Genomic DNA, 16959 nt, shown 5'->3' with positions numbered 1-16959 from the left:
GTCATACAGGGGCATATAAACGTATCTCTCGACCCGCCGACACCGGCACTGCGGAAGGTTGTTTAACGAGTATTATGAAATTTGTCCATTATTATGAAATGCGGCTCTTTAATTGTTGTACTTAAACAACTATAATGTATATAATTAACCGGTCCCAAGGCGGATATGTTCTATTAACGAATACATAATAGTCCACCCACAGCTCGCTCTTTGGACAACGCTGTTCGGTCTCCGTTCCAAAATATACTACCTATATTGTAATATGAATATACTATTATAAATAACATACATATTTTTTGATGATGTTTTTAATTGGCGTACGATCAAGCAGTGTAAGAAACTTGCTTGGACAACGACCTTTTACTTTATTTTCGATCGTTAGTTCCGTTTTGGCCTTAACCTTTCGCCTTCCAACAAGTTTGTTTTCCTAAAAATATTAAACAGATAACATTGAATAAATTTTTCATTTTTATAACTAATTATCTTGTAATGGTTCTGATATTGAGTTATTAAATTCTGTATGAACGGTCTCTGCCTTTAATTATGTTTAAACTCTCGTTTCTGCTTTCACTAAAATCTCTTCTCAATTCCCAGTCCGTTAAAATCTAATTACTACGTGATATTTTAATTCACCGTTCAATATAATGGTTAACGTATCACTTAGTTATTGTGTTGCTGACCTTATTCTTTTGTGACCTCAGGCGTCTACGTATTGTACATATTTAAACACTGATATCCATACAACTGAGATATTATATCTTTATATATCTTCTGACAATACGAAAGGAGACTAAAGAAAGCCACTGAAACATTAATGAGGTATTAATAAAGTTTTATTTATATAAAACATGTTTGAATATTTTAATCCAATTTAAATTGGTAATGAAAATGAAAGCTTTATTAAATTTAGAGGACCTGTTTTTCCTTTGTAGTTAATAATCTCTTTTGATTATAAAATTACTATCTTTCTTCGGGAAGGCCGAAGTATTAAAAAGTCCATATGTTGTTTTATTAAGGTATTTGTTGAACGACTTTTTTTCAAGAATAGTAACTGATACCTATAAATTGTTATTAATCCATCTATTATTCAATCCTTAATGTGTATCTACAAGTGGTTTTAATGTACGGAAAATTTTATATCTATGAGTAACTTAAAATTCGTCGAAATCAATAGATTTATTTTATTCGCGGAATTATAGGTCTGTGGATAGGAATTTAGAATACCTTAAGTTATTTATATTGTCCTTCATTAAAAAAACATTTTTTAATATAAAATACATTTAATCCAATCAAACTTTATATTAATTGATTATTAAACAATAAATTTTCAGCTTAACCATATTTTTTGTTAGCTCAATAGGATCGGACTAAACAAAAAAAAAAACATTTTTTTCTTTCTTTTTGAATCCTGGCCGTAGATAAGAATGTCGAAAAAACGAAAATAAAAATATTCTTTTTGTAACATCCTTGTTTTTCTTATTGTTATCGTGGTATGTATCGGAATTCATATTTATCACAATGTTACAAATATTATAAGTGTTATACTTAATGTATAAACAAAGTTTTTACTATCAATAACAAGATCATTGGATAACTTGTGATAAGCACTATCTGATACTCGCATAGTTTTAATATTCATATTATGTAAAGTTAGTTGACCTTTAAATTAAACACACATCTAAATTAAAGTGCTTTTATATGATATACAAAATTAAGATACAAATATGTCCGTCTGTCTGTCGCGTTGCATTTGATCTCCGAAACGGTTGGAAATATAATCTAATGGAAATTTTAAAAGCACTTGATGTTATTAAAAATGAGGCTGTAGAACAAAAAAAAATACTTGGTTTCTATGAAATCATCAAAAGAAATCGCTAAATATCTCTGTACTAGATTAATAAAATATTTTTTTACTGATTTTAGTCAATCATCAAGTTGACCAATAAAAAACTAAAGTAAATAGAGTTCGATGAACTCTGATGGACTGGTCACGATTCAATCTGTGTACGAAATACGAATCTTGTACCAAATACCATCGTACAGGCGAAAGCACAAGTGTTTCATTGTAAGCGATATACTCACTAGAAATACTATCGCTATTTTGACATCAAGATTTTAATTATACCTTCAATTAATTTTATAATAAATTTCGGCATAAAACTATTATCCTTTCGTTACATGAGCTAATAAAATTAAACATAGGTAGGTATTAGAAAATTAAATATATAGGTACAAAATAATTCTGATCACTACTATACTATAAAATAACCGCCACCGTAAATGGTATAATTCCACAGTCCGTTAAAAACCGCATTTGTTTTATTTTTAACTGTGGTATCATTTTCACTCATGATAACCTGTCCACAGTCCACTGGAAGCGATCGCAGTCGATGCTTAACAATACAATGCTTCCAGAAGGTATTTATAAAATGAACCTTCTAACTTAATACTGTACAAATTATTTTCGTATTTCCTCATATCATAAATAAATTATTAATCGGTATCGCGATTTTCGCTTCAATACTTACTGAGTGCATACATTTGATGTGAAAAATGTTTTATTTTATACTAGATAGCAACATAAGCTCATATAAAAAAAACATCTTTATTCCAGAGCCGGGTATAAAATTTTAAATCAATATAACTTCCTTAAGCTTTTCAATAACCGTCTGAACCACCCACTGGTACTACTTATATTTGTCCAACGCCCACACGTCTGAAGCCCGCCAATAAACCGACTATTAAAGCCCACGAATTTAAGATTTTAGAAAACATTTTCCATTACGTAATTTATGTTAATGAAGTTGTTAGACTATAATTTTCTTTTATTGTAAAAGAATATTTAATTAAAGACGAATTGAATATAACAGAATTATACGTAAACAGAAAGAGTCAACAGTCACATGACATATCCAATTAAAACTTCACAAATTCCCTCCACAACTCGCTAATGGTTTTAACTATTGACTTTAGAATCCCTTAGAAATCGGAAAAAACGATACCAAACTCATGAATTGTACGGAATTTTTCATGAAATCAGCTTCTAAAAATCTCATACACCCCTATTTGTCTATTCCATGATTCATTAGATAAAAAATTTTAACATCATAATTAGTTCTAATAAAGTCTATATCATATAAATTACAGTTATCTTACTTTAAAGTGTTTTAGCTTCCTAAATTTTTTTCTACATTGATCGACTTCAAAACTATTGTACTTTATAGCATTATATCTTTACTTAGAAATTATTTGATCACACTTATACCAACAACATCTCAGTACGTTTGTGCTTTTCTTGAATGTTATAACAAATATGCTTTATGATCGAATTAATACTATCTTTCGGTATGTTCATGAGTATATTCGACTCCCCGTCTTTGCTCGGCTATAAGTATTGAGTAATCGGAATCTGCAATCTTCAATTATAAAATTTTATGGGTTAAAGTGTTGGTTTCATTAAACTATTGACGCCAGAACAAATTTACTCGGTAAGGTTTGAAAATGGGAATCAGAAGACTTTCGCGAGTCATTTAAATAAAACTAATACCTTCTCGGATATACTACGCGAATTTTTATTATTTTAAACTACGTACATAATCCCGACGTTTCGGTTACTTTTCAGCAACTGTGATCACGGGCAGACGAGACGTGAATTCGCATCGGGAGTATGGAGTTTTTTACAAAAATAAAGCACGCGTAGTATATCCGAAGAATATTAGTTTCATTTAAATGAATAAAACTCGCGAAAGTCTTAGATCTCATCAGTCACATTTACGAACATATTATACATGTGAAATTAGCATCATGATTTCGTTTTATAAAACAATCGATATCTACATATTACATAACAACACAGAATCTCAGTTAACTAAATGTTTATCGAATAGTTAACACACTATTACTAAACACATTAATGTAAGTGGGAGGTGAAAGCAACCAAGACCATGCCATATCCCACAGACTTTAACTTCCTCACCCGAATATTTCTGTGATATTAAATAATATTATTATTTATAAATCTAATTAAAAAAAAGATTAATAAAACGTCCTCTTTATAGTTTTAAACGAGATGTTTTCGTTTGACTGGTAAATATTCGTTTGAAATCTAGTCTTAACTCAATATTCCTATAACTTTGTAGTGCCTACCATACGTAATGAGTCATACACTAGTTATACATAGTGGCTATGCATAATGACTGTAAGAGGCTTGTATCATTTGAATGTCTTATCAAATTTATTATTTCCCCCCTTATTTCTATGTAACGCATATTACGTATCCAATATATTATAATGATTTTAAGACAAACTAACGTCCCAGAACATAAAGTTAGTAAATTTTTCCACAGTTATATCTAAATTATTATTAAATCGTTTCTTACATTTCATTTATATTGTTATCGAGACATATTTCTCTGCTGATAAGAATTATTTGACCTAAATTACTGTTACCTATTAATATGTCATTACATATTTATCTCAATTATGTCCCAAATTGTTCAATGATTCATTGTTTTTATCTTTTCAAATTACTATATTTACTAACTAAAAGATATCAAGAAAAGTGAGTTGTGTACAAAAATCATACAATACAAATTATATTATATTGGGTGTCCCAAAATTAACGCAAGATTGCGTTAATTTTGATTAAAGATAATCTTGCGTTAATTTTGGGACACCCAATATAATTCAAGCTAGTAACATTTTTTTTATATTCTATACTCTCAGCCATTCAATCTGTTGTAACAATATAGCGTCACATCTGGTTAGGTAAAGGGTCTTACCTTTGTAAAGTAACAATAACACTAGGAGAACGGCATATCTCACGCTGAGATAACACAAGATAACGTTGTGTACGACACAGACATGCGTTATACTTAAAAGTTGGGCGTGTCGCGGCTACTTGGTCTGACTACACGAGCCAAGTACACTAGTCTTTGTTTCGCCAATTAACTACCATAAGAGCTACGGCGGAGGTTCCTATACGTTCTCTTACTCTGTAGTAGAGTGTAGCTATTATAGAGTTCATTAATATTCCATATAATACATATCCAAGTGTATAATGAAGTCCTTTAAAAATATAATCAAGGTAAGATCTTGCGTTTCAAAGAAAAATTTGTTTTATTTGAGTTTGAGAGTCCTGGACAGATTCGAACATAATTTATTAAACGTTTCTGAGAAATCCCAGCGTCTGATATAACCTTATCCTCAACGAGGTAAATTCCTTAGGATATTACGGGTCTGGTTGCTGAGCGAGTTGTGTATTCTATAGGTGGCGCCACTGAATGGTGAATGCTTAATATACTTCAGAGAAGTAAAGACTCCGGCCTCGTTGAATCCCGTGTCGCTGGACCGCCTGAGATTTAATGAAAGGACAATACGCCTGATAAATAACCAAGCACACTATAACATATTTGCCGGATTTAAGTCACTTCATATGAATTAATATTTAGCTCCGTGTAATTTAAAGCATTCATTTGTTTTCCACATTTTTAGGTACAGATATATTTTCCTATAAGTTATATTTTAATATAGATAAATGATCTAATATTCATATAATTCAGGCTAAGAATGGACTGAAGAAAAAAAGACTAGTCTTATTATAGCAAGTTTTTATGAATCGAACAAGTAATTATTTTATTTATTTATATTATACATTATACATGGTATGATTATAGATGATTAACACAAGGTCACTGTAATGAATCTGACCGTTCTGATGTTTTCCACCAGATGGCGTAGTATAATGGAGGGCGAGTGCGCGGAGGGCTGGCTGTTGGTGCGCGTGCACGTGCCAGAGCTGAACGTGCAAAAGAGCTTACAGTTCTCGCGCGAACAGCTCGTCTGGGACGTCAAGCAGCAGTGCCTTGCCGCCTTGCCTAAGGTTCGTACATTATCAGTAACATACAGCAACGACACTCATAGACGAGACATTATATGTTAGCTTTAGTTGATGCCATTTATATGAGTAAATTATTTTTCAACCGATTCATCGATCTGAAGACAAATTAACTTATCTTTTGTTCAAATTGTTTTCCTGAGTTCTTCAACTTTCATAGGATGGAAAAGGTATAGGTATATTTTATTTTTTAACCTAATTCTTTAGGCGTTTTATTTTAACAATGCCATTTTACTTTTCACATAACTTGTACACTTACTACATGATTGCGTCCTCAAACTCCGTACAGTGTGCTTTCAGTTTGTCATTCATAAATACATTGATACTGTAAGTAAGGGTTCTAGATAATGACTTAGAACTAAACACACAATCCATTAACCAAGTATTATATATATGTATAAAGTAATTTTATTAAAGCAAAACCTTAGAACAATCTTAAAAAGAATATTCTATCTTAAAGGTATCATTTACAGCAACTACGTCCAATAAATGTCATTTTTTCTCACAACACCGCTTGAAGTCGGTCAATTGAAGATCATTTGCGGATTAGCAGCGATCCGGAGACATTTTTAGACCTCAAGCGTTTTAGGAATGCGTTGTATCCTTATTAAGGCTATGCAATGTCCCTAATTGACTGAATTACTTTACCTGTTTATGAAATTTCTGCGCCGATAATACCTTTTAATAGTTGTTCAGATAAACCATTAAGTTGGTCTAAAATATCATATCATAAATGTAATATAATTACATATAAAATGTATAATAAAAGGGTCAGTTAATAAGATCTTGCCTTTATGATACAGGGATCTTCATGGTCTTTCAATTGTCCCTATTTATATGTATTTTTTTAATCAAACTTACAAATTTTAACCTTTTTCCCTAAGAACTAAGACAGGTTTTTGTCTGAAATGGCTATAAAGTACATAACAGTAAGTTTTCACCAGCTTTATCTTCATATGGTCATGAATTTTCATTGGAACATGGTTATAGAAAAGAAAGTGAAAATAAAATTAATTAAATTTATTTATTTACTCACCATTGACGCATTATTTTCTTTTATCCGTCTACTAATACAAAACACATATGACAAATAAACTCTAAACATCAGTTACCCCGAACAGTTCGTACTAGCGCTAAGTTATATTTCATAATAAGACGTTCACACGTTTTTATTGAACTCTTGAAATAAAGCAATCGAATTCTTTTACTGCTCCGCCGGAACACTTACGAAACCTCGTACGAGTTATCGCCGAGCGCCTAATTTATGTGTTTGGTTTTTGGCTATTTAAGAGTCAACAAGCGTCTAGAATATTTTTGTATCTTTAATCACAGCATAAATAGTTATTAATAAGAGAACTATTAAGCAATATACTTTTTTGTATATCTCAAACAAATGTATCGATATCGATATACGCAAAACTCAACCTTTGAGTAGATATGTATAGAAAAAAAATGTATACATTTTTAAACTGTAATCATTATTTTAAATGAGTATTTTACGAAGTTAAACAGTAGGTATCTTTATAAGTACAATCAGAGTCACTGCACAATATGAGTTCATTGATCGTTTGAATAAGACGTTCTCAATTGTGATGAATCAATTGAGACGTAAATGAATATTCAAATATTCTGTCAATGGAATCGAAGTTCGATAACATTAAAACAAGACTTATTAATGAAATAAGCACACTTTTATCTTACAAATGTCTTGAACAGATGAAACAATCTAGCGGTGTTGTTGGCGAATAAACAATTATTGTAATAGTTCAGTTGAATTTTAATTAATTAATATATATTTTAATATATCATATGTAACGTCGTTGATGTTAATCGACTTATTGTTTATAGCTATAATCTTTTTATTGTATTTTTGGACTTCGAACTACAAGTCTGTTCGTTTCTTTATACTCAATATATACGAGATATGTCTTCGGACATATTGCTAAACGCTATATCGTTTGTCCCTAAAAATGTATTGTTCCATGCACTGACTTCAAAATATTTATGAACACCTGTTTCAGTATAAAGTTATTGGGCAATAAACAAATATGGTTATCCCAACAAGTTTCCAGATAGAAAATAAAACTGGATAGATCTCTTGCGTTTATTACGTTCATATCTAAATCGTAAATCAGTATTTTCTATAACGTTTTTGCAAGGTGTTATCCCGTTAGGTTGCGAGATTATCTTTATTGTCCTATCTCTTATAATATGAAGCATATCAGGTAAATATTTTAGAAAGGAACAAATCAGAAATGTTATGTTTTTTTAGTACTTCAGTCTTACATATAATTCAAAAGTTTCTATAATATAAATGTCGTTACCACCTCTCCCGCTTTAGTGGTATTCTTTAAGCACACGAGTTACACTATCACTCCTCTGTGATTTCGGACCGTTTATGTAGCGTTATATCGCGGATATCATCTTTGATGAAGCACTTATGATATAAGTCAAGGTTATTTATAGAAAACCCGAGAGTCTCATGAATATTGAGAGCCGGTTTATTTGTTACACGATCGATAACCGCTCTGGATGAGCTTACGACGGCTCTCGAGATCTTAAGATCTTATCTGGACCTATTAGAGAGATGGATGACCTAATATAGGTATAATGATAACGTCCAGTTACCATACTTTAAAGTTAAAAAGGATTTACGTTCATTAATGTCACAATCACCTTGAGGCTTGAAACCATTTCGTGTTCAAGAAAAATTGCTACCTTCTCTTATTTAAGTATTTGTTTTTATAAAAATATATTAAAATTTACAAAAACAATCATTGCTATATGTTTTTAATCATTATTAGTTCTTAAGTTGTATTATAATATGACGAAATGTATAAAAATCTATTTAATAGTAGTTAGTAAAAAAATAATATTCGATTTGCTGAAAGCCATAGAGTGCAGCATTTGAACCTACGCGGTCGTGGGCGCGACATGCTTACGACAACCGTAAATCGCAATAAATGCAACATTAAAACATCATCTGTCCGTTGTTGAGGCGATAAATATGTCTATTTTGCAATGCTCATGCATTATATGATTTTTGCCTTGCAAATGGCCTGCTGGCAGCCCAGCCCGTATAATAATAAACTCTTGGGTAAGATGTACGCGTTTTGAATTCATTGATTTCTCGATATCTTCGCTAGACTTCAATAAATTTATATAACACATTGTTCGTTTACTTCTTAAGCTGTCACATGTTTTATTTTGTACGCTGCTAATTATTTAAGTAGCCACAAGATTGTCAGTTACTCTCAGTATATATTATGAGCCATCCACACGCAATTTTTTTAAACCATAGCATACTTCAAAATATTTGGCAAATGTAATAAAATTTGATTCAGCTCGATACTTCCTCATTGATGTCCATAACAATATGTATTAATAACGGTAACACTGTAACTAATAACCAATGATTGGCGGAACCCAGTGTACGTCGATCTTTTAAGAGATCGTGTGGTCTCAACCTATTATTTGTTGAGGCCCCCTAGACCTCGGAAAAATCACCGCTCGTCAGTGTACGAACATACTCAACAATACAAACCAGTTTCTGTACACCGTTATATGGAAGTAATTTCTTATTCTTAAACGCAGTCCCGGTCACGCCAAACGGATCGAACGTTCGGAAAAGACTCAGTTCTCTGATGCCATTGTGTTAACTACCGACGTCGGTGAGCCCTGATAGGTGAAAAGAAATAAAAGTGTCACCCGGCTTAGAATCAAATTTAACCTATATTTATAAAAACCTTTTCCCATGGCTGCTGGTCGATACGAGAGTATTATCTCAATTATAAGTCCAATTGATATCAAAACTATATATTTTATATGTCACCCCCAACACCGTCTATATATGTGTACTGATATAGATTATGTATGTGAATATAACAATTAATATATGTATGTATATTGTTTTCGGTGGCGTCATCGGCATCTCCAGGTGGCCACTTGGTATCGGGTATGTCATTATTTAGCTCACTGTCACCCCGTCTTGATACACCTGCATGAATCAGTTGTGATTCAAAACCTATACAGTTGAATCATTAATGACCGACGCATGATTTTCTTGCATGGAATCCACAAAACGTGACTCGATGGATTTTACTCACACGTCCGCAATAACGCATCTCGCTTGTTTATTTATTTGTTTATTTATTTAGCCAATGAATAAATAATTAATTTAAACGTTGAAAGTGAAATGCATTATGATGTGTGTGTACAAAATTATATGTTGTCCGGAGAATAATAGTTGAAAACCGACATAGTATATATTAGCATTTAATGTCGAATGAAGAAATATGTAACATTTTTTTTATATGTGTTATAGAAAATCTTACTTTTATCGTTCCTCATATTAAAAACCTACACATTGACTGTTTTATGTAACAGCATGGTTTGTGTCCCAGTTCGGGCGCCAAGTATCTGTAACACTTCCTCATAGCGTAAGCTTTGAATGTTGGAAATACTTTAATATTTAATTGAGTGAGTTTTTCAGTGTTTCATTTTTATAGAATGTAACAATAGTGTAACACGCTAGTCAATATGTTTCTCACAATACGCTCTGGTTATTATTAAAGCATATCGATGTAATAACGCGGGTTGCGGAATACAAAAACTTACGATGCGTGTGTGCCCCACATACCAGAATAGCACTAGTGCACCTGAGTGTGCTTAGAATCCTTTTCCAGGGATTAGGTATTGTTCGAACTGGGTCACGTTCCGCAAGGTATTCCTAAGGTTTAGAAAATATACGTATATATTATACCTAGAATAATATCTCTTACAAACAATAAAGATGTTTTTATACGAAATTCGAAGACTGTTTATTATGAGGCTTTGTAAAGACAATGAAAAGTGTTATATCAACTTTTAGTAAGCGTAGCACATTATTGTGCCACAGATGTTTTTCCTTAAACACTGATTAATGCCATAAAATCCGGTTCCTCGAGTTGTTTGTCGTCAATTTTAATAAATCATTTACAATATCCATTCTCACTTACATTACTTATTAACTTTATATATGAATTTCAAACCGAAATGTCTCTACACGATGGTGGGAAAGTCAAATATGCTGTTATCCTTGAGATTTTTAATGCACTATAATATCGAAGTAGGAAAGGTCTGAATAGTATAGGTATAATAAGTCACTACTACTTTACGTCGATCTCATACTTATTTTACATTTCCTCAATACACCATTTAGTTATCTTATTTGACTAGTATTTACTTACGATTCAGTAAGTATTATCTCTTTGTTCCTGAGAGACCTACAGTAAAAATACTTAAAGTGTATGTGAATCTTTAAGTTCTAAACTTCATTGCCCTTGTAACCCAAGTCCGTGTATCGGATATATTTTCTATAATTCAATATCTATGTAATCCGATACTCCTGTTATGTGATATTGATTTTCATTAAATTATTATGTCATATAAGTTCCATCTACAATAATCTATTGCACTTTTCTTTTAAATTTGTATGTGTATATTTAGAGACAACAATCGGCGATATGAGATATCGCAGTACTAATAAGGTAAAATATTTGTCTTACATTCTTAGGTTAAATTAAAAACACCGCCGGGCCGCGGTCTCCTTTACGTTAAGTAGTAAAACCTTGAACACTGTTACAGATAATTGGTTCTGTACTTTTACTGTCCTTGCAAGGTTTACTAGGCTCGGAAAAGAAATTAGAGGTCTTATAGATTTTTCATTAGCCGCATCATCTTGAAGATCAGCTCAATCATTGAGACTAAATTATTTATCAGCTAGTAACACTAATAATAACATTGTTATTTCAATTAATATTAGTGTTTAAAAAGCTTACTATAAGGAAGCCATTTTTATTTTCATGCATACCTACGTATGGAAATAAATATTCGCATGGCAAGGTCGAGACAATTTTCTTAAGTAATACTTTCAAGGCGCATAACCTCCGTTGTTAACACAAACCGAATAAATTAAACCATCAGACCTTTTTGAGCAAAAAAGTTTGGAATTAATTAATTTCATTAATAATTAATAGATAATAACGAGAACTTCAGTAAGTGTTGCCTTGACCGGATTATCTTTACTACTTGAATATTGTTCAATATAAAGTCACGTTAGATTTTATTGCGTGGATGTCATCCCACAATATGAGTTAAGTGAAAAACTAAATTAGTTCAACACCTTGCGAAAAATACTTATAGCGGCTGTCTGTAACAAGAGTTTTTAATTTTTTTAAAGTTCCAATCAAGCGTTGCATAACCCCGTCCTCGTATCCTCATTTTGAACCAGAAATACTTGAAGCGTTAAAGTTCATTTGCTTCATTTAAATTCAGCCCTCATTACTATATGAATAACATGTCGCAAACCAGAACTAAAAACAATATTTTATCTGACGAATTCATCTTTCATACTGTTTGAATCTTCAAGGATCTGTATCGAGACAAAACTAAACAATATATTTAGTAATTTGCTCGTCCAGAAAACAGATCACACTAATCGATACAAGTCACATTCCCGCTACTTAATTTGCAAGTCGCATACAATTTTATCATAAGACTTAATTCCTATACATAACCATCGACGCTTATTCAACGAACGTTCGTGGGATACAGTCAATTAAACCGTCAATGTATTAAGACTTTAATGTATAGGTAATGTTTTACCCAAGCACAAAGTAATTACGCAGTTATAATACACGTGGGAGGAATACAAAACACTGGAAATATTTATGTCTTACTTCATATTTAATTCTCAAGGACCGTCGTTAGATGAAGATGATTATTTCGTTATAACAAAATATTAATATATTTTTAGGTGATTTTATAATAGAGTGGTTTTAGGAGATCACTTCAGCGTTTCACTGACAATAATTAATTATTTCTGGAAGTATCCAACATTCGTTTAGAATAAAATCCTCAGGGACAAGACTACCCTCATTGATATACGTCGTCAAGCAATTAAAAAAACTTAATCGGATTTGCTTTTGTGACATTGAAATTCCTCCTTACTAAAAATATATCTATTTTAAAACGATCGATACTTTTATTTACTTACATTGGCTTAGTATATTTTTCAATTATCTTAATATAATTCAATATTAAAGTTAAAAACCTTTTTTTCTCGTCTCTCATACGGCCCGATAGAAAAATATGCTTATTCTAGAATTTACCACATGTAAATAAGTTACCTTGACTTTTTATAACCAGTAGGTTTATTAGTAGGTATAAACATCAGTATCAAGTTAATCATGTTGAGACATGTTCATAAAAATATGGAATTACATCGCAATTATGACGTCATCAGGTATGATAGGTTAACTATGAACATGAAACGTACACTGCATCCTTACATATAGAGTATATATTTTAATATTACACAGTGTCATGCGGAAAGTAAAACATCTTAAGATTAAATTCCATTCAAGTTTCATAGGATGTCCATAAGGTATTTTATAAGTCAGTCATAAGGAACATTCGTTTTTGTTTCCTACAAGAACTTCGGAATTATTTTGATGAAAAAAATGTCTAAATGATGTTTCTATTTTCATTCAAAATATGCGAACTGCATCTGTGTAGTGCGAAGGCAGGTTTATAAATGTGTACGCGAAGTGAACGGTTGAACATCATGTATAAGGTGGATCAAGACTTTAATTTAATTTCAGTAATGCACTGCTTAGCTTTACTCGGTGACTCGGATAATCCAAGTAGCGGTAGTGTACAGAATATCTTAATACAGTATTCAAATACACACACACACACACACACACACATATATATATATATGTACACGTGTATGAGTGACTACATTTTTATCCTATCCCTGTAAGGCAAAACAAATTTCTATTTGTTAAATAAATTGTCATAATCATTGCAACGTTTAAAAATTGGCATTATTTGATTTACCTGACATATCAGATCAAACAAATTCAGTAACCAGTTTGAAATGATCCTTGTTCTGAGAAGTATCAATATGAAAAATAATGTAAAAAATAAGTTAATTGAGATTTAATATCCGTCTTTATGATACATTGCACAATAATTATTTATAAGATCTCTTCATATATTTCCTGCTTATAGTTAATAGTAATATCACTTGAGAATTCTTATTTATATTCATGTACTTTTCATAACAACATCATTATTGAATCTGTTTTGAGAAGCGGCGTCTTTATCAATAAAAACGACTAAGTATTCGACGAGCTACTGGATCGTCTTCTTGGACATTAAATCAAGGATAATCATTAAGGTCGCTAGATATAAAAAAAATCTTACTGATTTTAAAACTTTTTTAACTAAATTCTGTAAATTATTAGGAAATTACGTCACCGATTCGGATATTCCGTAGTATCAATATTTATTTGAGAGCTGTGTAACAGTGATGTACTCACACAACGCTACATCAACATTAAAACTGAACTCTGATACAACGAGATAAGGTCGAAATGCGCTGGTTTAATTCTATTTGATGAAAGCTTAAACGAAGCCGCGTCGCCTCGGCACTGCAAACAGATTAATACTTAAGTTTGCCGACTCATTTTAATCTAGGACCACATACGTGTTTTATTCATACCAATTAATGCTGTGATCATGAAGTTATTTTCGATGTCCGTAACGCTGTGGCTAAAGCTCCAAATCTTTTTATTATAGTAAAAGAAAAAAAAAATCAGTCCGAAAATATTATATGGCATTGCATTTTAATAATGCTATTTGCTAGTTTTATTTTTGTCCCTCATAACTTACGTTCTCTTCAGACAGCTTCGTCGTATTTATTCTTTGCGAATATTATTACTTATGTAAGCTTGTTTGTTTGTGCATCATACTTTAAGTTTCATGGCCATATAATTCAAAACTTTGATTATATCAAAGGAATAAAACCCAAATCTCATCATCCCGAAGTCTTAATTGAATCGAATTCATGAGCCCCCAAGACAGAAATTTATTTCCCTAACAAATGATTTAATGTAAACTAGAGAATTTCATAATGGTGTTTATTTGTGAATAAGTTATTTTGTAATCCCGTCTACAACCAAATAAGAAACTTGAACACAAAACGCATTATCTTGATACATTTAAGTGACAGGGAACGGTTCGGTCAAAGCGACATTTATAATCATAATCAGCTTTGCTATAAAGGAACATTTCCTTACAAGCGAACAATACTTACTAAATACAATGAAAAGCAGATCCGAGAATAGGCAATTAAAAATATTTAGTTGGTATCATTAAGAATGTTTAAACAAAACCGCGTACCTACACCGTGCTTTGTCTGTTAAGTATGAAGCTAAAACCCAGCTCATGGGATTAACAAATATCGGGCGATCAGATACGAGTTGATTTAAATCTTTAATAACATACTAAGTATGTACAATCATATATGTGTACATACGCTTATAGTATATTTATATAATGTACATAACAGATTTGACTTACTGTAATTCATAATACATAGTTTGTAATCAATACTTTTTTTAAACATATTTACATTTCATTTCTATCTCTATTCAATTGATCTGACCTTCCCTGATACTCAGAAATCATCCTCAACACACAGACAAACTTTTCTTTATCTTGAATATATTAATATTCAAGTTTTTCACTATCGCTTACTCATCCGCTGAATACATATAACTTATGAAATGAAACCTCTTAATGTCAAATTTCTTGCTACTTTAAGATTATTCTCACCGTACTTATGCTGACCACACAAAATATTTAGTACATTAAATGCTGATTGAATACTATTACAATAGTCCACTCTGAACATTGCTTTTTTTAAATTACATTCATATTTTTTTAAAGAAATATTGTTTCGTATTGTTGGAGAATTTTTCCGTCTAAAGTTCATTTTTACAAAAGAAATTGTTCAGTTCGTTGTATCAAGTTATTTTCACTTGTTGCTTTACAATACTTGCAAGGGATTCTGTTCCACTAAAGGATTGAAGAACCTCACTATTTTTTACTTTAATGTAACTTCAAGTCTCTACTTTCTTGCTGTTGCTAATGTAATTTTTTTGTACAATTTTTTATAATTTAAATTACAGTTTTTTATACTGAATAGTTATAATCTTCATTCATAGCATTTTTCCGTTTAATTGAACATATTAAAAAACTCATTAATTTTCATTTTATTTTATAAAACATTTGTCAATTACACATACATGTATGGCCATGACAAAGTGATTTACAAAGTCTTTATAGAGTTGGCAAGTGATATCCGTTTGATTACCTGTAAATTCATTGAAGACGCTCTCATCACACGGCCTGAACTTGACGAGCTCGTGTTGCAGTGATTTACGATGGTGACGTCACACCAGCTGTCATTATGTGGACACAACTCCACTACTTAATTTCAAATAAACCGAAAAATTTATATCTAATTCTTCTCATAAATCGAAATCTATATATTTATTTATTTTTATCATAATATAATTCATATTTACATGACTCGCAATAAAATACATTCGACTGTTACTCAACAAGTTACGGCCTTATTTAATTTCGATCGCTATCAAGTCAAGATGATGCGATAACGTCGTCTGAATTGTTGCGAGTGTTTCAATATATATTACAACTAATTTTCACGCGTGACTTTACTCGTCATTGAATCGAAATCTTTAATTTTAAAAGTTTTATGATGTTTCAATGCTACTTACAAGTTCGCCATTTTAATTTAAGTATATTTTTCAACAAACACTTGTTCAAACTTTTTATTATACTCATCTATTTATGTAATATTATATTATGAACGTGTACTGTATAAAACGATATGAATAAGTTTTGTAATGAACAAAAAAAACATTAATATTTAATTGGTTGGTATAACAGTCGGTTTTCCAGTGAACCAAAACCCGCCTATCTTTAACGGGACAGCGGTTACGCTACTCATTGTGCTCTAAAAGCGTTGTACGTGACAATTAACAAGAAAAAAACCGATAATTATAAAAAAATGTATAGGGAAAAAAACTTGAAAACGTATTAAAGTCACTTAACCCGTTTTTATTATCGCCGGTTACATAATAGCGGTGCGACGCTATGGAAATTATGTTAAGGGTTAAGGATACCGCGTTTTAATTTAGTTGAAA

General features: G+C 31.3%; 1 protein-coding gene across 8 annotated transcripts in view; it reads left to right on the top strand.

Annotated features, from left to right (window-relative positions):
- LOC116766348 (SH3 and multiple ankyrin repeat domains protein 2) overlaps positions 1-16959 on the top strand; it is an 88865-nt gene that overhangs the window by 36974 nt on the left and 34932 nt on the right. For 6 of the 8 annotated variants that reach the window (XM_061522719.1, XM_061522720.1, XM_061522723.1 and 3 more), the window contains exons 2-3: positions 5731-5881; positions 9834-9851. In XM_061522719.1, the coding sequence (XP_061378703.1) occupies positions 5744-5881; positions 9834-9851 (156 nt within the window). In that variant the 5' untranslated portion in view covers positions 5731-5743. The remainder of the gene's footprint in view (positions 1-5730; positions 5882-9833; positions 9852-16959) is intronic. The other 2 variants (XM_061522724.1, XM_061522721.1) reach the window with 1 other exon arrangement.

This window comes from Danaus plexippus, chromosome 15, assembly GCF_018135715.1.
Source record: "Danaus plexippus chromosome 15, MEX_DaPlex, whole genome shotgun sequence".
Classification (NCBI taxonomy): domain Eukaryota; kingdom Metazoa; phylum Arthropoda; class Insecta; order Lepidoptera; family Nymphalidae; genus Danaus; species Danaus plexippus.
Note: the sequence above shows the minus strand (reverse complement) of the source record. Positions and strands in the feature narration are given on the sequence as shown.